General features: G+C 37.2%; 1 protein-coding gene across 12 annotated transcripts in view; it reads right to left on the reverse strand.

The window, feature by feature from the left end:
- The window catches only part of BAZ2B (bromodomain adjacent to zinc finger domain 2B), a 164,984-nt gene that overhangs the window by 39,992 nt on the left and 101,655 nt on the right, over positions 1–23,337 (reverse strand). For 8 of the 12 annotated variants that reach the window (XR_015698909.1, XM_087732680.1, XM_087732679.1 and 5 more), the window contains 10 exons: positions 20,281–20,487; positions 19,204–19,602; positions 16,184–16,793; positions 14,585–14,881; positions 12,130–12,190; positions 11,470–11,578; positions 11,093–11,194; positions 6,182–6,392; positions 1,383–1,475; positions 1,208–1,269 (listed from right to left, as the gene is read on the reverse strand). Coding sequence is in view for 11 of the 12 variants with exons in the window: in XM_087732680.1 (XP_087588806.1) it covers positions 1,208–1,269; positions 1,383–1,475; positions 6,182–6,392; positions 11,093–11,194; positions 11,470–11,578; positions 12,130–12,190; positions 14,585–14,881; positions 16,184–16,793; positions 19,204–19,602; positions 20,281–20,487 (2,151 nt within the window). In the remaining variant the exon portion in view is untranslated. The remainder of the gene's footprint in view (positions 1–1,207; positions 1,270–1,382; positions 1,476–6,181; positions 6,393–11,092; positions 11,195–11,469; positions 11,579–12,129; positions 12,191–14,584; positions 14,882–16,183; positions 16,794–19,203; positions 19,603–20,280; positions 20,488–23,337) is intronic. The other 4 variants (XM_087732683.1, XM_087732677.1, XM_087732684.1 and 1 more) reach the window with 3 other exon arrangements.

Here is a 23,337-nt window from a genome sequence, read left to right on the forward strand (position 1 = left end):
CTTCCCATGTCCAACTTCAAAATTTTATTTAGAGCTAAAAATACAAATTACATTACAACGTAACATATCATCAAGTGCAAATATTTATAGAATTTAATGGAAATTTCAGTAAAAGTTTCTATCACAAATAAAAGGTATTGGTTTTAATAGTAAATGTTCATCCTTCCCATCTCCATATATCCCTTTAATTTAAGCCTCTGTAAATACTACTATAATGAGAATATTAACATTGAACATAAAACTGTTAATTCAAACAATATTTAGACATTCTTGTTTAAAAGTAACTATATGTACTATCTGTACTATGCATACACATACTATTTAACAGTAGTACAGGTTGAATTGGCCTCCCAAAGTCAACTTTTCCTACTTTTAGGAGGTTCTATATGCTTATTCTCCGCCACTGTAAGAGGGTAAAAACCTAAGGCAATAATGGTAGTGAACACAAAAAAGTGTCTTTTCACTGAAAGCTAAGAAACTTGTCCTTCGACTGCTACCAGATGAAGTATTTAATTTCTGAACTCTGCAGTAAGTTTCATGCTGAACAGAACTCATATAAAAAAAATAACCATGCAAATATATTTTTGGATGCAAATTATTCCCTTTTAAAAGTCTTCAGATTCCCAACATACATAACATTTCACTACTTTGTCAAAATCAGTTGTTAAAAAAAATTAAAAGCCTGCTTCCGTAGGTAGCTTCATTTGGTAAAGTTTATATGGGCTCACTTTTATTGGAAGTATTTGCTATGACAGTATTTAACAATACTTGTATGTTTAAAAACATGTATAAATTCACTGGCATACTGAGATACAACCCTTTGCACACAACCGAAAACCATTGACAGCCAGCCAGAATCACTGAAGAAGCTAATTACACTATTCCAGTATTTACATAAACAGATATAACCGTTATATCACTGTACTTTAATACCAGTTTTTTAATTTCTTACCAATATTGGCAAGCAATTACATACGTTGGGTGGCTTAAATCAACACAGACAAAATTGGGATGTCCTGACAACATGAACAGTAACTATAGAGTTTAGAATTTTAAATAATATACCGCGTGCTCTTTAAAATTATATTTTTAAAAATTCACTTTGTAATCAACATACTTAATAATTTACTAAATAATTAAAATACCCCTAATTCAATAATTTGAGACATAATTTAAAGAGCTTATTTAGCAATCACATCAAGTTTACCTGCTGCTTCATTATCTTTATCTGCTCCTTTTGCTTTCGCTTTTCTTCAGCTGCCATAATAGCTAACAAACAGAAAATTAGTATCAGCAGAACATGACAAGAGACAGGTAACTTTTCATTAATACTTTTCAAAATAATATGCTAGCATGCACAGACTTTCACAAGTAATACTTACCTTGCTGTTTTTTCGCTTCTTTGGCAGCTCGAGCTTGTTCCTGCTTCTGGAGTTTTCTCAATAGCTTTATTTGCGCTGCTTGCCTAGCTATTTCTGTTACAAAAAGAAAATACTAAGTTCATAAAAACAGTGCTGTCCAACAATAAAGGCACAACTCATATTCCAGACATTTGCATGAGGTGAAGACGAAGAAAACAGTGGATTTGTTTTGCACACATTTATCTTGACAACGTTTCACTATCAACTACTTTTAGTGGTATCTCGTGTATCAGTAACTACATCAACAGCGCAAATGAACATGGATACTTTCTACATAAAAGAAAATGCTGTTTTTTGAGGAAAAAAATACCTATTAAGCGATAGCATCGGGTCAATAATGCTGCTTCATTTAAAAACTTATTTGTTCTTTCTTTTTAAAGCAGAAAACATTTGTCTCAGAGTACTAAATCAACATTTTATTCCGAAAGCATGGAATTCCTGTTTTCCTTACAAGTCACTTCATGTAATTATCTAATCCTTTTTTAACAATGCAGTAAGAGCACACTCATCTGGGTCACGCTTCTATTTACTGTGGCTACCTACCAGCCTTCTGCTCATTACGAACTTCCTGAAGCATTCTACTACTTTAAGTGAGAATATTTATGAAATTTGCATGAACTGTTCATGGACACACTGATACAAGACAGCTGTAGGAAGGATTTTCTGAACGTTGAATTCAGCTTGCTACTCAAAGGACTGAGGTCCAGCACCTCTTCAATAGCATTCTCCAAAATACTGTAAGCTTCTGGTGCAATGACCAAGAGGCAAGCAGACATATGGAAAATCCACGTACAGATAAGATGATGCTGTAGATAGCAAGGGTAGTGTAAACAGATATACGACAACGGGGAAACCTTCAGGGCCAAGGGGAAAACATACAGAACGAAAAGTTACACCTTAATCAAAACATAACCAGTAGCTGGAAATTAGAATTTACATTATAGAGGAGAACTTAAAACTATGAACTATATGGAAAGGCCAACAGATGCAGAGCACAGCTTAGTCTGAACTGACACAATCCATGAGGAAGATGTAGTTAATGTTCAGCATGCTTTTGAAAAGCACAGATGGGAAACAAACACCTATACGGCAAAAAACAGGGACGACAAATCAGACCACCTGTATTTCCATTAAACTAGTATGTGCTGTATAGAGCAAAATTTAAGGGCTTCTAAATCAAGCCAAGACATCTAAAAAGAAATTAGGGAAACTAGAGCTCTTGGTATCAAATGTAATCCAGATGTAATGGACATCTCACGGACACAGTTGAAGGATAATTCATAATACATGGTGTTGCCAGGTACCAACGTTACAGGAATATCAGAATGAGATGTACTGGCAGAAGACCAGCTTTCTATGCAACGTGCAATATCAAGTCACACAGCATAAAAACAATGAATGAAAAAACATCTGTGTAGACCATTTGGTGGAACCCTAAAAGAAACTGCACAAAAGCAGTCTTCAAGCATGCATACTTCAAGTGAGCAACCTAGAAGCAGTTCAAAAAAATGTATACTTGTCCAGGTAAATACTGAGCCACATTTAAAGAAGGAAAAAGGTATTCCATGCGTGGCTCTTCAGAAAAGCTGGAGGCCGTCATAGGAAAACAGTGAGCATGTAAAAAATGAAAAGCTTGTTCAAATAAGAACAGGAAAGCCTATGACACACCAAACTTAAAGAGTGGGTCAGAAAGGCTAAAGAAGAATTTGAAGAGCACCTTGCAAAGGATGCCTGAGCAGACAGTAAAAGATCTTTACATCCATCACAACAGGAAGCCAGAAATACAATCAGTGGGACCTAGCGATGAACAGGATAGAAAGAAGAGCCTTAGGAAAAAAGGTTACTCAATTCCTTGTACCAGTCTCTACTGCTGAAGATGCTGCGTAGATTTCACTACTCAGTGCATCGTCTACGGCAGACAGGTCAGAAGAGCTAGATGAATTTGAGATAAATATAAAAGAAGTATTAGATCAAGAAGGTCAGTCAGATGTTAACAGATCACCAGGACGGGACAGAGTCAGCTGAGAAATCTGAAGGAACACTAACATGAAACCATAGAGGCACTGATCTGGGCGTTTACCGTACTATTAACAACAGCCACTGTGTCATAGGATTGGTGAGTCCCATTAACAAAAAAAAAAGGGCTCTAGCAGAAGTCTTGGAAACTGCAGATCAGTTAATCTGATTTTCCTTTCCTGTTGAGGTGGTAGTCTTATTGTATGTATTATGTCTTGTATATACTTATGCAGTACATTATAAAACACCAACAGTTCAGGCAGTCGGCACGGCTGCTACTAAGAGAAATTCTGCGTAATTTCGGGTTTCAATGAGCGTGTCAGTTCAGGGAGATAAAGAGAATCTAATGGACCTCATGTATTTGGAATTTCAGAAAGTATCTGACTAGGTTCTAAGTCAAACATTATTAATAAAACTAAGCTGTTATGCCATTGAAGGAAAGCTTCACAGACTGAAAGCTCTTCAAAATGATAGCAGGCAAAGGGCTGAGATCAGCGGTCACCTCTTCTGATGAAGAAGAGTTAGTAGAGGGTTTCTTCACAAATTAACATTAGAACCAGCTTTATTTAATATCTTTTTTCATCAATGAAACCTGTAAAGGCGACTGCAAAGTTAAATCCCAAAATGTGAAGAAGATATTAAGCATTCTGGAAAATCCAAGGCTGTGCTGATGGCAAGGAACTCTGTAAGAGCTCTGCAAAACAGTAGGCAAAGGTAGCAGAGGAGCTTCATCATATATAAATGTACAGTAATATACCTAGAAAGGAAATACTGAGATTAGAGGCCACATAAGAGGATCAAAGGGATGGGACAACTACCTTCTGAGAAAAGACTAAAAATACTTGGGCTCTTCAGTTTAGAGAGGAGAAGACTAAGGACAGAGAGGATCAAGGTCTGCAAAATCATCGAGGTGGTGGATAACATAAATTGGAGAACTGTTATTCTCCAAACCCCGCAATAACGGAACTAGGGAACACCCACTGACAGTAACAGAAGATCATTTTTTAAATGAAAATGGTCCAGTAGTTAGCAGATTTCTGGAACTTGTTGCCACAGCAGGCTGGTAGAGCAAACATTGTCAGGAGGTTAAAAAAGAAAGAACAGGCTAACTCACGGGCAACAGTTCCATACACGGAAAATAAATAGAGCAAGAAAAAACATGCTCTACAACATCACTCATAAAACACCTCAGGATGCCACAGTGCATGTATGAGGAAATAAATGGACCAAGAAGTGATCAGGTTCACATACTTTCTCCAAGCAGCATCTCCTATGGCCACTACTGGAGACAGAGCTCTGCACTAGATGAATCCCTGGGCTGAGCCACTGAGACATTTCTTATGTTCTCATGAGGGGAAAAAAGCAGCAAGGTAGATATGAACGTACGTAACATCAAATACTATACATTCTGAATCTTCTTGTATATATAGACCATATGTTTTTGTTCATTTTATTAAATGCTACAGTGTGTGGTGGGAAAATAGACACGGGAGAGTGCTCCTAAATACTTTCCCCCCAACCCTTACAGTGACCAGTATAGGGAAAGGGAAGATACAAAGTAAAGCAAAATGGCTTAGTGACCAGGGCTTAACTCTTCCCACTAAGAAGAAAAGACTTCTGGAACCAGTTACTGTCTCTCAACAATAAACACGCAGCCTCGCAGCAAATGCTACAAAGCTTCAGCAGTTGACACAGTTTCCCAATTCTCCAACTGAACAAAAGGTGGTGGTGACCTTAACACACAGGTAAAACAGCTGTGCCACATTACAAGACATACTACGTGCTAAGGTGATTCTAAAACTGCCTTCTCTCTGTCCATGTGTCCAAAGCATTACCATCGCATGCCTTAAATATATCTATACAGAACAGTACTCTTTGCAGGCAACAAGGGAGAAAGATGTGAAGAATCGCACCAAGGCAGATATTAAAGGCAGCACACGTGCTGTTAGCAAGGACATTATGCAAAATACAAGGTAGCTACCCCAACGTGTCCGTCCACAGTCAGCACATGAAAGAATACTTAAGTCCTAAATTAAAACAAACATCCTGGCTCCTGGGCTCTAAGAATTTTTCATATTGGATTAGGTGCATTCAGAAAATATGAAACAGCTATGGACTGAAGAACTGGAATTCAAAAGACACGTACCTGATGTTTATTTAAAACCAGGCCCTCATGCTTTTAATATGCAGTAGTATCTGATATCATGAAAGTTCTACTGTCAACATTGGTACTACTTATTATAGGATCCTATTCAACTTTATGGGCATTTAAATCTTGTCACTATCAGGGATTTCACGAGAAAAGTATTTTCCCTGTAACAGCCAAAAGCTTCACAGAAATGCTAACTTCAGTGGTTCTTAATTTCAATTTCAAATTCTAGGTCCACTGTTGTTTGAGCCAATACAGAGGAAAACAAATATCTGTTAATTTTTGCCAATTTAAAAAATACATCAGTGGTAACCAGATTACTGGATGTCTGCTTTTTTAAATTATAAATATAAATCTAAAAAAAGTAACTATAGAGGAAGCTCTTCGATACACATTTACACAAACACTTCTTCCTTTAATCATCTATACATTTACTGATCTTGAAAAAGGTTTCAATAAAAGCATGTGACAGATTTCCAAAATAAAACATTGTATACTAATATCCTAGTGAAACACATCACTCCTCTTTAGAAAAAGCATTAACTCTCTATATACCGATACCCTCTCTCCATGAAAACAGTAACATACTTCTTACCTTGAGCCTGGAGCTTCCTTAAAAGCTTTGCATCAGTGTTGTCTAGAAATTCAGTGCTACCAACATTCGGAGGTCGGCCTTTGCGTCGTCTCATTCTTGACTCCTCTCTAGAGTGCTGTCTGTCTGGATTTGGTGGTCGTCCTCTGCGCCCTTCCATAGCTCTGATACGGGGAATGACTTCCTCTTCCTTCAGAAGACACCACTGCACGCCCTTTTAATTGACAGATTTCACAGACAGGTATTTAAACACAGATTTAAAAAAAGGAAAAATAAATCTAAGACACTTGAGAACACGAACAGCAAAGTATTTTTTTCTTCCCCCAAGTAAGTTATATATATAAAATATGAGAGAGCTGTGATGTACTATTTGGGTAGTACAATGTTTTGATGATGCACAGAAGCTATATATTGAGAGGTCATCACTACAAACTTCTGTAAATTGTACTGCTATGCAAGATTTTGAAGACTATTCAGTGACATACACGGTTATTACTTAGGAGATATGCCACTACTGTGTTATTTTTATTTATTTCTGACCAAATCGCTTATTGCTCAACCCTTTTTAAAAGGTGAAATAGATTCCTCGTTGTTATTACGTGAAGTGAAAAATAACTACTCTGCTTTCACATAATCCACAAGAATGAAAAAAATGTGTCAAGTTCTCCCCTCATCCACTGCAACAAAATTAATTTCTGTGCCAACCTGAAGCAATCAAAAGTTTTTAACTTTTAAGAATCCATCTATCTGAACTAGAAGTTGTATTAGCTATACTCTCTAACTAAACAAAGTATGCAGCAATACATTCAAGCCTTTCTTTCACTATTACTACGGTTTTTTAACAGAATCTCAAAAACAAATACTGAAATACTTTGTTAATACAAATACCCAAGTTGGTCCTCACACAGAAATAGCTTTACATTAAGTGATTATAAAATAGAGTTTATTACGTCTACCGAGCAGAACAGGAGCACAGTCTATCTGATCCTGTTTGACTGAACATGAGTATTTCAAAATTGTAACATCCTTTCCCATTTTCTCAAGTTTTTGAAAAATGCGGGGGAAAAAATGTAAGCTAAGTATCCTTCAGGACTACTCCATAATTTCCCTTAAAAAGGTTTGTAAAAGATTTTGAAAATGTCTGCTAAAGCAAGAATTAAAGTTGGTAACTTTTATAAAACACACTAATTAAATATCTGTTCAGAAAAAAAATACATTTGCATTACCAAAGTTTTCATATTTATATGTACATAAAAACTGAAATCAAATTAGCTGTACCACAAAATACATTTTTTTTATTTGCTTACTCTGAAAATTTGTCTTTTAATTCTTTCTATTCATTCTTCATAGTTACAAATGTTCAACATAAGATTCGACAAAAGAAATGGCATTTTGCTAATGAAACATTCACATTCCAAGGAAGCTATCAGTATCTACAAAGATACCTTTTTTCAAGCGTGGATCACTCCCAGTTAAGACCACCCCAAGAGTACATCTCACACTTAGTCTACAGACATTCCAAAGGACTTTGTTATTAGCTATGTTCCTAAAAACAAGCTGTTCAGAATCACGACCATATCACTATGTGTACAACGCATCATCACTAAGGACTTTTTAATCCAAAATAGTTACCTCTACCACTTAAACAGAAGTTAATTCATCTTCTATCTTTAAGAGTACTACTTAGGTGTACACTTTCATTTCACTGTCTGGTACCCGACTTACTATTTATTATGGGTTCTGTTTGTAGAGCAATGTAAGCTAGATTTACACCAGCCTCCAACCTAGGAAATCTTATCCCACAAACTGCAAGTGCTGGGGTGGGGGTGGGGGGGAGGCAAAATAGAATTCAAAGAAAAGGAGGAGAAGCAGCCATAGTTCAAGAAGTACTTTAGGTCCTGCAATGGAGATTGCTCTTCCTCTGTATTTGTATTTTCTATGGTTAATGATACTAACGATAACAAATATGTGGAAAAGAAAGAGAGGTCTACAAGATCATTAGTGCCGCAGAGACTATGGATGCGTATTACATTTTCCTAATGCCTCCCAAGAGAGAAACTAGAGGCCATCAAACGAAGCTAGTAGAAGGTCTAATAAGCAAAAGGAGCTGGTGTTTCAAGGAATGGGGAGAAGACTGTTTAATGTCCTGCCAAAGGACATTGTGGATGCAACAAGTTTCCACAAGACTAAGGGAGGATAAGACAAAAATAGTCCAGAACAGATCCATTCACAGTTAAGCAGGAGTTAATTGACCATCTATATTTTGTGCTCATATACCTTTTAAAATCTGACCAAAAATACATTTCTATTAAAAGAACGTACAATCTGATATTCTGTGGATTTTCAATATTCCAAAGAAAAAATATGGGGGCTGTGCCCCAACATAGGAGAATCAGGGGCTTCCATAAAATCTAAGCTTCACTACACAAACATTAGAGAAAAAACAGGAATAACACTGTGAAATGCTGTGTTTTAGTGTTGAAACTAATCAAAATAAGAACTTAATTCAATTTCTCACCTTCAGGCATCTACCATCCATTGCAATACCGTACTGTAATCAGGACATTTGCCAATAAGGCACCAGATAATGATGCGTGGAAGAAGAATCAAGCTCAAAGCCTGTTAACCAAACTAATGAACAAAACCATAGGCACTTCGCAAGAAGCAGACATCCTCATTAATTTCAGTTTAGATTTGTGAGAAAAAGTTAACAACAAAGCTTTCTAAATTGAATTACAGAATTCAGAATAGGACAAACATTTTAAATTCCAGTTTCTAGAAAAGGAAGCAAATAATTCCTACTACATTAAAAATGCGTATGACAGACAATTTTATAGTTGGCTGTTCTGTATGGTATTTCTATTGCATCTGTAATAAACATTTTAGACTTTTAAATATTCACAGCATAAGTCTCTTAAGTAAACAACAGTAAGCTTAAGAATTGGCTTAAAAGAGGTAGACTTCATGCCTTATAAAGATGCACTGTATTTGTTCTGAGGCGGCACCATAATCAGATAATCTGAGAAAGACTAACGTACATAGGAGTTACTTAACACTAAGGAGATGCCAAAAAGTACTTTAAGGAGATGGCAAAAAGTATTTCAAGCACTTTCCTCCTTTCCTGTATCTGAATTCAGCTGCCTTCTTAGGCAAGCACTCAGACTCATTGGAGGGGGGGGGGAAACAAACAAAAAAAACACCACAACCCACAACCAACCAACATTATTTTCACAGCTTTATGCAAAATCTTATTGGGATAAAAAGTGCATGCTATGTTTACTACGACTTAATTACTCCCAGAGGGCTAAATCCATGTTAAAAAGTCTGTATTTTGGCCTTACTGATATTTCAGTTTCAACTAAAATGGGTATGAATGGAGCTGCGTGAAGAGTCAAGTTTTCTCTAACTGTATAATGACCCTGCGAAGGGAAGGGCTGAGAGCTGGGACTGCCCAGCCTGGAGAAGAGAAGGTGCAGGGGGATCTCACCAGGGTGTATAAATAGCTGGAGGGAGGGTGCAGAGAGGACGGAGCCAGGCTCTTTTCAGAGATGCCCAGCGACAGGACAAGGGGCAATGGGCGTAAACTGAAACATCAGGAAACACTTTGTCACCGTGACGGTGACCGAGAACTGGCACAGGTGGCCCAGGGAGGTTGTGGAGTCTCTCAGCTTAGAGATTTTCAACAGCTGTCTGGACATCATCCTGGGTAACTGGCTCTAGGTGACCCTTCTTGAGCAGGCGGGGTTTGGACAAGGTGACCTCCAGAGGTCCCTTCCAACCTCAACCATTCTGTGATTCTGTGATGGATACTCTTGCTGTTACATATGAAGCAAAGCCAGCGAGATGCAATCTTAGGGGCACAGCTCAGCATCACTCCACAACACACTCTTCCACCTACTCTTTGACGTGGTATTCCTATCCATATTACTAGAACTCATAAGGACCCGTGTCCTCTCCATCACCCCAAATCACATTCACACTGATCTTTCTAAAGCACAGCAGTTTAAAGCCTCCAGGTCCTGTAACTGAATTTCCACATTTGCCAAACTTCAAACATTCCTCTAACCCTACTATTTCAGGGCCCACTTCTGCCAGATATGCTTCTCTGTTAAAGCAGTTAGTCACTGCTTTGAATAACCCATAATATCCGGTTGCCTGTGCACCAGGAGAGAGAAACACAGGTGCTATCAGAAGCAAGTAATCCACGTGGTTTTGGTTTGCTATAGGTAATTCTTTAACATACACTGATTTAGCCCTTAGATAATTTTCTTCGTATCTTGTTCCATCTTTGAGCTTTTTGAAACTTACCCAATCACTGGATGCATGTCATGGAATTTTACTTATCCTTTTGTGGTTTATCTATACAAAGGCTAACCATGACCATGGTAAAGCATAACTAGAATTCCTTCCCATAAAAATCTCATGCTTCAGGAAGCTCAGACTGTATTCTCGATACATGAAACACTTGTATTTAAACACATATTTTATATACATTATGCACATGAATACATGAAAATAGTGTGATTTAACGCATACACATACATTACTATCAATATTAGGTTTATACAGTAAAGGAAGAAAGAGAGTTTTAGTCAGAAATATCTGAACACCGACTAAGATAAAATATGTAGCTCAGAGTTCTTTCATACTAGATAAATCCAGGCTCAGAGCTGATCATAAGGCATGCTGAACTCCTGCAACCTCCTCATAAAATCACTGAGAGGAGCGGTTTTCAACACTGCCCAGGATCAAGCTCTCAGCATCTCACTATCACTACTATTAAGAAATATGCACAATTTTTAGAACGAATTAGCTAAAAACAGACAATGCTTCAGACTGTAGCAAAAATTACTTCACCTAAATTTAAGTTAATGTTCCTTGGATCAAAGACTTTACTTTTTAAAAAGTGGATACCTGCGGTCCATCTCTGGCTTCATAGAAGTCACCCACTCCTATTTTTGCACTGAAGCTGAAATTGTCCCTTGAGATATCCATTATTCCATTTCTGCTGAGATACTGAAAAAATCACATATTTTTCCACTTCAGCTTGTAAATAATTACAACCCAGCTTTGATGTACAGCTAACTTTGTGAGTGTAATGTTTTGCATATTCTATCAAAGGGATATGCATTTATAGGAGATCAAATCAGTAACAGACTGAGATACATTATGCCTCACATCATCGGACATTTTGAAATAAGTATCTTTATTGGAGGGGAAAAATGGCATTTTTTTTAATTGCAAGCATGCTTAGTAGCATTAGAACACGGAAGTTAAAAAAAGGAATGTACCTTTACTACTTCAGGATACTGTCTCAGCTTCTTTCCACAAGGTGCAAAATATGCTACTTCTCCTTGAAGACGACCACCGAAGTTTCTTATTCGAGTTTCTCTTTGCCAGCTAGAGTAATATGAAATAGTTGCATACAACAATACACTTTTTAAAAAACAAGTAATTAATGTCAATTTAAGATTTTTACATAAAAGGGAAAAGGCACATACCTAAAATGTGACAAGAGTATCATAAATCAAATAGGCAAAACTAGAAACTGTTATTATGTAGATTGTCCAAACTCTGACTACATATGGATTTATTTGTATCAAGCTACTTACATATTACCAGATTTTCAACAGCTTAGAACTATATTTCAGTGAGTTATTTGCAGTCTACACTGGCTCAGATATAACCATCAGGATTAATTTCCAGTGGCAAAACTGCTAAGAGACAGGTCATGTTCGCAAAAGAGCGAGTTTGATGCACAAAAATGAATACGTGAAATATGCTCACACTTTTTACACAGATTCACAGTCCCTGTGCGTTGGAAATCTAAATCATCGAAATCCTTTCCTTACTATTCAGACTCAAAAATTTTTAAACTGTCATTTCTTTACCAACTGACTTTTGAAGGTATTCTCTCCCTTTAGGGAATATCAAGTATATACATAACCTACCCATATTCAAGAGGAACACGCAGCTCCCGTTCATCTGTTACTCTTCGTCTTTTTGAAATACCTAAAACAGAATTTCTGATTAACACTTAAGAGAATTTACAAAATGAAAACATGTTCCTAAAATATACTTTTTATCCTTATATCCCCAAACCAAAAAGATGAATTGTTTTTACATTCTAGCCATTACATACCTCAAGTACCAAGAAAATTAATGTAACTATTCTCCCTTTTGAAATACATTTTTCTCTAAGTTTCCTTTAACCTCTTCTAAAATTGTAAACAGAAGACAACCTAATTATGCCATACTGAACTGCTTGCCTTGTTTGGCTCTCTCTGATATTGCTAAAATAATTCCTTGCACACCTGTTTTTCTATACTAGACCATATTTAAATTTTTTCAATACAGAAGGTGAAAATGAAAACACTCTTTACTTTAAAAATCCATACATTATAATAGGCTCAGTCTTCAAAGAGCACTGTGTATAGATTGTGGTCAACTGCCAAAAGCACAAGTTTCTCAGGATTATTCCAGTTTTTCAAAGTTCAAACAGATGTTGTGTTTAGTGCTAGTCAAGAGACTGAATCAATAATATGATAGAGACACTTGCCAAGCACGGGGTTTTACAGAGTGCCAAAGGCTGATACTTTTCTCAAGCCTCTTTGACAGAACTGTAGGACATGAACTACGTACACAGACAAACTTTTGGAAGACACGTTTCTCAAAAAAGTAGCTTGGACCTTGTGTAAAGCATGTGACATTTCTCTTCCCCATGGCAACAGACATGAGATAGTGTCATTATCAGACCGAACCCTTGAAACTTGCTCCAACCTCTTACAGACAGGAGGAGTGCCATATGGCGCAATGGCACAGGTTTCCAACTGAGAAGCCTGCACGATCTGGAAGCGATTGCTAAGAGTCCTCTACAGAAAGCACTGAGGAACTGCCCGTGCTTGGATGCCAAACTTCTTGGACATGTCTGCAGTCTTAAACTAACGTGACTGACTGTTACATTACTTCTAATAGTCACAGTGGAAGGAGAGAGATTGCTTGTCCAAATACAAGTGAATTGAAAAAAATGAGTTGTCCAGTGAAAAACAGATACAGAGAAGAGACACAAGACCTCTTCAGTGACTGACCAGCTTTAGGTAAAGTGGACACAAAAATATTTTAATTGTATTACAGTGATTCTTATTAGGAAAAAGTACTACACCTAAAACAAGAACACAAAATTAATTTATTCTACCTTCCACCTCTGTAAACAGACAGAAATCTGCTATCGGCCTTTTCAAAGCATCATAAATCAACAGAGATTTCTGAGCAAAAAAAATTAAGTTTGTATTTTAACAATTTGGATTGCTCCTAATGCATGGAAATTCTTTTACAAACTGTGTGATTAACGGGCCTGTTTCTGGGAAAAATATGAAGTAGATCACGTTACACTGCTTCACAGTTAACACCCTTGATGACACGGAATGAAAATTCCTATTCCACTGAATCCAAATATAAAAACCAATTTATGAGTGGATGTCCCCATTTAAAATGTACTTACTTGCATGTTAATTAAATATCAAGTTTCTGATTCAAAGTAGTAAATATGTAATTTAATAGTTACCATGCAAATTGAGAAGTGTGACTTTCAAAAATGCATTCTTTTCTGTAGCAGTAGTAATTACTAAATCTTACAAATTAGTCACCAAATGAAGGATTATAAACACTATAAAACATCAGGTAAATACTAAATGTACTTTTCACGACCCTTTTAAAAATAATTCCTTGCATGGAATCCATAAATGCCACTGAGATTTTTTAAATAATAATGAATAAAGTTGTATTTTAACTAAATACAGTTATCGAATTTGTTGAAGAAGGGGCAGAAATAGAACACTCAGAATGCAAACTATAGTGCATAGAAATTAGAAATAAGTAAGAATAACTAGCTTATAATAAAACGGTAAATAACAAAGACTAAATAATGAAGAGTTTTAATGTAATAAATATCACCTCTGGCTATTTCATCCTACCTTCTCTCAAATAATTATATAAGCTAAAATGTCCTGGACTAAGTGTAACGTTCAGGTCTTGAGAAGTTGCAATTCTGCTGACTGATTTTCATGTCTGTTGCAAACACCCATGAAAAGATCACAGAATCACAGAATAGCCTAGGTTGAAAAGGACCTTAAAAGATTATCTGGTCCAGCCTTTCGTGGGAAAGGGAGCCTAGATGAGATTATCTGGCACCCTGTCCAACTGCATCTTGAAAACCTCCAGCAACGGCGACTCTACCACATCCCTAGGGAGGCTGTTTCAGTAAATGATTGTTCTTACAGGAAAAAAATTTTCTTCCTTACGTTGAGATGTAATTCGATACCAGTGTCTAAAATACTTTTGTAACTACTTCTACAACACATGCCACTTAGATGTCACATTGTACTATAACAAAAGATGTTCAGATACCACAGTGTGTACTTGGTGTAAGAGTAGATGGTGCTGTCCCAAGAAAAACCGCAGGCTGGGACTCAGGACATAAGGCAGCTGGCGCAGAGCTTGGGGTCTTTGCTACTTGGAGATTAAGTGGGGTGGAATGAGCTGCAAGACCAATGGAAGAGCTCTTCACAGAGGATGAAGTTTTATTCAGTTTCAGTGGAGTTTTTTCTCCCTCAGTGTCTGTATCCGATTCATCTTGATCTTTATCATCCTCATCATCTTCATCCTCAGACCCTTCTGTATCTGACTCAGAATTACTGTCAGACTCTGTTTAAAAAAAAAGCGTGGCAAAAGGCACATTATGACTTGGTTACTAATGGCAAATATATTTAATTTCTGACACTTGCAAAGTCTTTTGTCTTATTAAATAAGAAGCTTTTCTGACTCCAATTTTTTTTTATAACATCTCTTAAGTATAAATAGACGGTTATAATTAACTACCTAAACTTTAAAATGACTACAAATATGGCAGCATAAAGTAATTCTGTATGATAATGCACTGTTGTTTCGATGGAATCCTTTGTTTTTCCACAAGGAGATGAGAGACAGAAGCTGCAGTATTTTAAGAGATTGTTTGCCCTAGAATGAGCTACAGCTAAGACATCCCCTGTGAGCCAGGCAGCAGTTGAACACTACCACAGGAAGGCACTTCACAGGTTGTGGTATCTAGCATGAAGAGGAAGCAAACGATGGAACTGGGTACAGGCTGAAAGGTGTCAGAATTGGAAGTGTTGCGATCTGGGCAAAGGAAGAGTTAGAGATACAGTAAAGGGCAGGCAGCATAAGGAACTGAAGATGGGCTACAGCTGTGAGGAAAAAGGAGGATTAGTACAGGGTGTGTAGATGAGAGGGGGAAAGAGAATGATGAAGGTGGAGCTGGACCCAAGGGATATCGGCACACAGGGGAGAAAGGAGCGACTGGGAATACAATTAACTCTTTAGAACAGGCCTTGCCTTTCCGAATTGCGTAAGAGCCTTTAAAATAGCAGTCTGAAAGCTATCTATGAACACTGCAGCCCTTACAACTGTCCTGGTACTTTTCTCTAATCTTGCTCATTGACCACTGTGCTCCTGAATGAAGCCTAGAGTCATGCTTTTCTTGCCACTCTTGACAATCCGAAGGCCTTTGTTTAGTCCCTCTCTGGTTGGGGAAGCCTGTTCTGCAGATGGGCTCTGCCTGCCAGAATAATTAACCATCAACCAGCCCGTTCTCTCCATCCCCCTCCTGGGTACCTTGCCTCATAAACAGTACATGAGCTGCAGGCTGGGCGATTGATCTGGAAGGTAGGTCTCCGACAGCCTTTCCAGAAGGCTGGAGCGATCTTACCAGGACAGCTGACAGTATACTTGCCATATGACCAAGTGGCAGAATACCCGAAACATGATTTTGGATATGACACAATGGGGGACTGGGAGGACATGTGCTACTTTCCAGGATATCTGCAGGACAATGTGTGGGTCATGCTGCCCCAAAATTTCCTACCCCTATTTTAAAATACTGTGGGAAATGCACGTTTTCAACACTCGAAAAAAAAGTTTCTGTTTTTCCTATTAAAAAGGTTAAACCACCTGATTGGCTATCATCAGAATCATCATCTTCATCGTCCTCATCTTCATCTTCATCATCGTCGTCGTCGTCATTTGAGTCGTCAGAGTCCTTACTGCTGGGGGCATCTGAGTCTACCCCTCTGAACTGCTCCACCACCAGTTTTGCAGAATGAAGGCGGTGTTGTGTTTTTACTGCATTTACTGCATTATTGCTGACTGTTTTATCCTTGCCTGAACCAGGTAACACAGGAGAGGTAGAGGGCATAACGGGTGTCCGGTTACCAGTTGTTTTTTTCCCACATGAACTCAAGTTTACTGGCAAAGAAAAGGGGGCACTACTAGAAATGGCTACGCTTTCATTGATCTTGGTCTGGGATTTCAGTTTCGTAGTAAGTGCAAGAGGAGCCTCCTGGATGACGCTCTGAATAACTCCATTGGGTTGGTGATTACCTAAAAGTGCATTTGTCAGGAATGGATTAGAATGGTTGTTTTCCAAGGGTGTGAGTTTTTGATGAGCTGGTGAACTAGATGTTGGTTTGGGGCTTGACAAAGCTGCAATAACCTTCTTCAGGTTCTTAGATGATTCCTGTTTCTTTAGCTGTGCTGCTGGGAATGTCTGTTTATATTGTTCCTAAAGAAATAAGAAGACAGAGGAATAAAATGTGGATTTTCTGTTTTGTTTTGTTTGTTTGTTTGTTTTGGTTTTTTTTTTTTCTTTAATTCAGGCAGGTGAACTTATGAAATCTTAAACATCTGCTAAGCTATTTCTCATAGGTCAAAAGTAGGTGCTAGCTACCACAGAAGAGATGAGTAACTACAAGTTATGTAAGTCTCGTGATTTTCACTGTAAATCAAGTAGGAAAAGACAAACCGAACTCAGGATGAAGCTATCTAAATTATGTACGGAAGCTTCTTCACTTGCTACATCGCTCTAGACAGGGATTTTCATAAAGATATTAAACATCTCGAAATAAGAAATGTTTAAAAAGCCACTACTGCTATGTACTGGCATGGGAAACACCCATTTTTTACTGATTTCAGCATATAAAATCGCATTAGTGAATGTAAAACTAGCTTTAGTAATTTGTTCATTTTAAAGCACAAGGTAAATACAACACAGCAATGGCTACAATACTATCAGAAAATCAAGAGAAAGCTCTTGGCATAAAAAAAATTATCAAAAAAAGGGGGGGGTATTACTCAGAAGTACTGCGATATGCTCATTTTTTTAAACTCTGAAAAAAATAGTACTTGAAAGTTCTTCAGGTAGAACTTAACCAGTAGTGGCTCAGAAATGTATGTAAAGCTTACACTGTCTTTAGTCTCAAGACTCTTCCAAGGAAAAAGAAAACACATCATCTTTGATGGAAAAAAATAAGACTGGATAAAGATGGTACATTCTAAATACATTTTTAAATATTAAGTCAAATACAATACCTTCTTGAAGTTACTAACATTTAAAACTGCATATGAAATTATGAAAACCTATAAAATAAATATTCACACAGTGCACATTTCCAGCAAAAGTTTTAAAGAAATCAAACCAGTACATGGGTGATGTATTACCAGCTGAAGATTCATAACCTAAATTTGACAGCAGAAGCCTCTTCCAATGACAAAGATGTATGTTTGCGTAATTATAATTTATTTACCCATTTCAGGTAAATTACTAGCTTATTTGAATTTTAGGAAGAAACTTGAAGTTGAAAGGAAAAACAGTGTTTCTCTTCTGGTTTACGAATAAAAACTATGTACTAAAAATATTTTTCAGTGCTCACTGAGGATTGTGAGTTAGCTGTGAATCAGAGTTCAGTTTACTCTTCACCAATATTACTCAGTTTAAAACAAAGTTTGTTTTTAATAATGAAACTTGCCTTGGTAAATGTACTTTTTAATATATTTATTAATGCCTCAACATTTCTAAAATGCTAGATTTTTATTCTGTTCTAATCCCCATTCAAATCTAACTGAATAGAAAATATGAAAATTCATCACTAGACACCATAATCCCTATTAACAAAATAAACAAACTGAGAATCTACAAAGAATCTGGAACTGTTAAGACAGAAACATGTAAACATATTGTAGAGTCCTGACCAGCAAAAAGGAACATCAAATTTATTGCAATGGCCACACTGAGTTTTAATAGCTATCAGTGCATAAATATCCTTCATCTTTAAAGAGCAAACAAAACCCAAGATTAAATCAAACATTTGTTTTAAAAAAGGCTTTCAATTACTTTTTTAAAAATCATTATTAAAATAGGTAATTTTAATTACTTTGATTTAAAACTATCCAACTTGAAACAAAGTGAAGCCATGCTTAGATACTACTTATGGAAAGTATTAAATCGGTGTTCTGACTGAAACTAGGAGAAGCACAGGAAAAATATCCAAGCTAAACAATTTTCTCATGAGTACTTTTCTCATTTTGATACTGATTTTAGCTGCTCATTTTCCTTAAGAGATGCATGACAAAATCCTTTGCTTTCTTTGTACCCGTTACTCTCACCAGTACACTGATCGCTCTCAGCAGAGCTGTAAAGCTTCACTACGTGATGAGCATGAAACTCAAGTTTGGCATTATGTGACAGTAAGTTGTGTATACAATTACATCACGTATACATTAGGGTATGCCTACATGTACATGCACCACCAAGTCGATGACTTTTCTCCAAGATGAAAGTTATGGAATAGTTCAGCGCACTTGTAATGTATAGTGAATCATCTCTAAAATTGAAGTATAATACTTGCTGCTCTTTAATAAAAAATTTAAAAATGGAAAAAAAAAAACAAAAAAAAACCACCAAAAACCCCAACCACCACAGTTCAGAACATATACTATCCACACAATTTAGTTAATTTACATCATTCAGAAATCCGTGTCAACTCTAAAAACACATTAAAAAACCATGATATGAAAATAAATATACATATGATTTCAAAACATTATTTAAAAGAGCCTGATAGCACAATGTTGCATCTTGTTAAGCAGGCAACACAGGTTACAAATAATAAAACTACCAGTGATTTTTCACTCACCCGTTTGGATCTTACATCGCTGGTCAAAGAGAGAGATTCTTCAGAGGTATTTTTATTCCCTGCTTTGAGTAGATCAGGGGAAGGAACTATGAGTTTTAAATAGGTTTCCTTTTTGGCTTGATGCACCAAAGACAAAGGTTTCACATTGGGAACCAATCCCGTAGACTGTATTACACTTGTGTGTTTGTTCACAGATTCCTCCTTTGCCTGAGAGCTTTGGAAAATAAACGGAAGCTGCTGTGACAAAACCTGAGGCTGCTTCTGCTGGGACTGGAATGATGAGTGAGTCTGGGAATCAGACACAAGAGGTATCTGCTGGTGTGTTCTTTTTTCTTGGGACTTTTCATGTGGTTTTTGTCCATCGGTTTTCGTATCTGTTGCGCCACTATGCATTAGCACCTGCAAAATATGTATTTTTGAATGTTCATACTAGATCAGTTAAAGATCCTTTAGAAAAATGTACATTATCAGTCCCCATGAAACAATTATACTATTCTTGGCAGAGGATGAACAATAATAATTTTAAAATCAATCTTGTCATATATTTTATTGCTTTGTTGTTTTGTTTTTTTTTTTTTTCCTCAGATAGCTTTAGTGTGTGAAGACAATGCTTAGTAGAGAAGGAGTACTAAACCATGGTTGTTTTTAAATGTATTTTTGACTGTATACCTAACAGGATACCCAAGATTTCAGTCTTGTTCTTCTGTTGGCTACCAGGAAAAGTAACCACTCCGGTAGGAAAAAAGCAACTGCCAAAGCAATATCCATAGAAAGACAGATTTCCAATACACTATCAGTGCACAGCACTTAAATTTCTTTATATTTCCCACTTTATAACAAAAGTAACAGTATAAATGTTAAACTCCTAGCCTGGAAAGAAAAACAAAACACACACATGCACGCACACAAAGGAAGCAAAAAAATCCCAGAAAACTCTGAAGCAAAACCAAAAAGAGTATTCTTAGCATTCATTAATGTGTAGTTAAATAATTGCTCACTGGTACAAACATGAACAAATCAATTTTGCACAACAGCTTTCAGTGACAAGACTGTGGGCGGCAGAGTGAGGTATCCTACCTTGTTCTTGGTTTTGTGATGTGCTTCGTTTTCAGAATCAGATTCATCATCTTCACTCTCTTCAGCACTCTGGTCCTCCTCTTCCTCTTCATCCTCCTCTAGATCATCAGAGTCACTACTACTTATGCCTTCACTTGAGGTGTCTGAAGAGGAGCCCGAATCACTGTCACTGTTACTAGAGCTTTCCGCAGCTTTTTTTCTGGGCTTCTACCAGGAAGATGAATGCTCTATTAATGGTTCAGCTTTAATCTGCTGTATCATCTTATTATTATTCATAATCTTTAAAACAAAGAACAGTAAGACTTTGGAGTAAAGTGATCTGCAATCCTTGAATACAATTGACTGTCTTTGCAGAAGACTAAAGAGAAAGAAGTGCTTCACAAGATGATGAAAATGAAAAACTGGTCACAAGGTTCCGCTGAAGTGTTTTTCTGACCACACGCACTGGCAGAACAGTTGGCATCACTACATTTCAAAGCAGTTATCAAATTTAGGCCTAGAAAATTGACCTAGAACTCAGGTCTAGCTGACCTCCACAGAATGTACTGCTTCCAAAAAGATTTAAAACCAAAAGCTTTATTGGAAACTAACATAGAAAGAACAATACACATTAGATTCATCAATATGTTTCAGTGACACATTCATTTAACTACATTACTTAACTTGTAAATTCACAGTATGCACTGTTCAGCAAATGTAAGGTTTTGAGGACTGAAAATCAAATTGCTCATCAAATTGCTTCTGGGATTTGCTTCTGAAAAATGGACCAAAATCTGCTGAAATACTCTGACAACTATGTTAAATTTAAAGTCTTATGAAGAACAAATTTGCAGACCAGAATGGGAAAGTAAAAGAAGCAACACACAAGAATGCAGAGAAAGAAGAAAGGTGTAAAAAACCACAGAACTCCAAACGTTGACACTGCAAGACCAGATTTTCAAGTGCAATGGCTGAGGAAAGCCAGCCTTTGAGGAGCTAACTAAAACAAGCGTGTGCCTTTTACAAACACATCTGAAGGAGGTACATGTGGACTCAAGTGTTCTGACGGTGGCTATGTGAGAGAGACATGAAAGTATGTATTACTGCATTAAAGTGTATTTAATCATGAAATAGAGTTTGTAGAATGATGTTGGAAGGTAGAGAAACATGTGAAACGATTACAGATGTCAGGTGGCAGCAACGAAGTGTTATGTAGCATCTAAACAGGGCATGTGGAGTCACTGAGGGAATTGTAAGATTAGAATTAGTCAAAAGGAAGATAGGTGGACAGCGAAAGCAGGTGACTGGAGGGCAAAAAGGTTGCAGCAATAGATAACAATGTAGACAGGAGCATCAGAGAAAGAGCTTTAAAGCATGTATCTAAAAATATATGATTTCTTAACAAAACTTCCCTCGAAAGTTTACTTTTCAAATCTTTTTTTTTTTTTTTTTTTTATGGTAGGTGTATTATAAAACTAAGAGGCTAAAAAGAAAGCGCAATTTTATGTCAAAGATCTTTGTCTTATGAAGAAGAAATTAACTTAAATTAGTGGGAGAACATAACAAACTTTCAGATGGGTTACAGTTAATTTTTTCGTAGTAGCTGCTATGGTGCTATGTTTTGGATTTGTGACCAAAGCAGTGTCGATAATTCCGGGATGTGTTAGTTACTGCTGAGCAGGGCTTACCCAGCGTCAAGGCCTTTTCTGCTCCCCACCCCGCCAGCGAGCAGGCTGGGGGGCACAAGGCGCTGGGAGGGGACGCAGCCGGGACAGCGGACCCCAGCTGACCAAAGGGACATCCCGCACCATGTGGCATCCCGCTCAGCAATAACAGCTGGTCAGAAGGAGGAGGAAGGGGGGACTCTGGGGCATTTGTCTTCTCAAGCCACCGTTACATGGGATGGAGCCCTGCTTTCCTGGAAATGGCTGAACACCTGCCTGCTGGTGGGAAGTAGGGAATGAATTCCTTATTTCGCTTTGCCTGTGCGTGCAACTTATGCTTTCTCTGTTAATCTCAAGCCATGAGTTTTCACGCTTCTACCCTTTGATTCTCTCCCTGTCCCACTGGGTGGGGAGTGAGCGAACAGCCGTGTGGGGCTGAGCTGCCCACTGGGGCTAAACCGCAACAATACAATTCAATTTACTTTGTGACATAGCTATGAAACATGGAAGCTGTGGGTGGATAAGGCTCATCTATTTGTCAATTGGATGGTACCTGTATCTTCTTTTTAAACTAGGTTCCCTTTATCAATTCCTGTGATGAACACAGTAACACTCCATATCATCATACCTTCTGCATACTGTCATATGCATTGCTTCACTGTTGGGAAATCTTAAGAATTTAAGTGTATTTATTTGCATTTATTTTTTCATTGCTCAATTCAGAAAGGTGTCAGTTGATACTTCACATGAGTGACAACGATCTGAATGTATGCAGATGCTTAAAAAAATAACAGATCTAAATAACTGTGCCAGTCTATGGTAGGTCCTCTGTGTTTCATCGTTGGTGTCCTTTAGATCATATTTAAGTATCTTCCTGTCTAATATTTGGCACAGATGCAGAACATTTCTTCATGAAGGTTAAGATCATAAAATGAAGGACAAGACCATGATCTGAAGCGGTAAAAGTTACAATGCCTCCTGGAATCACATCTCTAGGATTCTATTCTAGTTTTTCCCCTACATGGTTCTCCATTTATCTCTGTATATGGAAAGGGAAGCACCCAAAACACTGCAATAATACTAAAATCAGAAATATCCAGTTTATTCACGATGCTGATGAAATACATATCCATAACATCAGCTTCTTAAGAGATGCACGTAACAGTCTGGAAAAAGAAGAGTACTTAGCTGATAGTGTTTACTTCCACTCGTCAACACTTTAAAACTTTTGCAGTCCATCTACCTTTACAAAATGTGTTAGCTGCTATATCTTACAAATCTATCTTTTCATACTGCAGACAAGAATATAAGAAAATTACCATACCAAGCAAGCAGTCAGGAACATTCTTGTGAAAAAGGAGGCAGCAAGTGCCAAGCAACATCCGACACTTAAGTCGGATTCACAAAGAATTAC

The sequence above is a fragment of the Nipponia nippon genome, unplaced genomic scaffold, assembly GCF_047370975.1.
Source record: "Nipponia nippon isolate SJK-2023a ecotype South Korea unplaced genomic scaffold, ASM4737097v1 scaffold_5, whole genome shotgun sequence".
NCBI lineage: Eukaryota > Metazoa > Chordata > Aves > Pelecaniformes > Threskiornithidae > Nipponia > Nipponia nippon.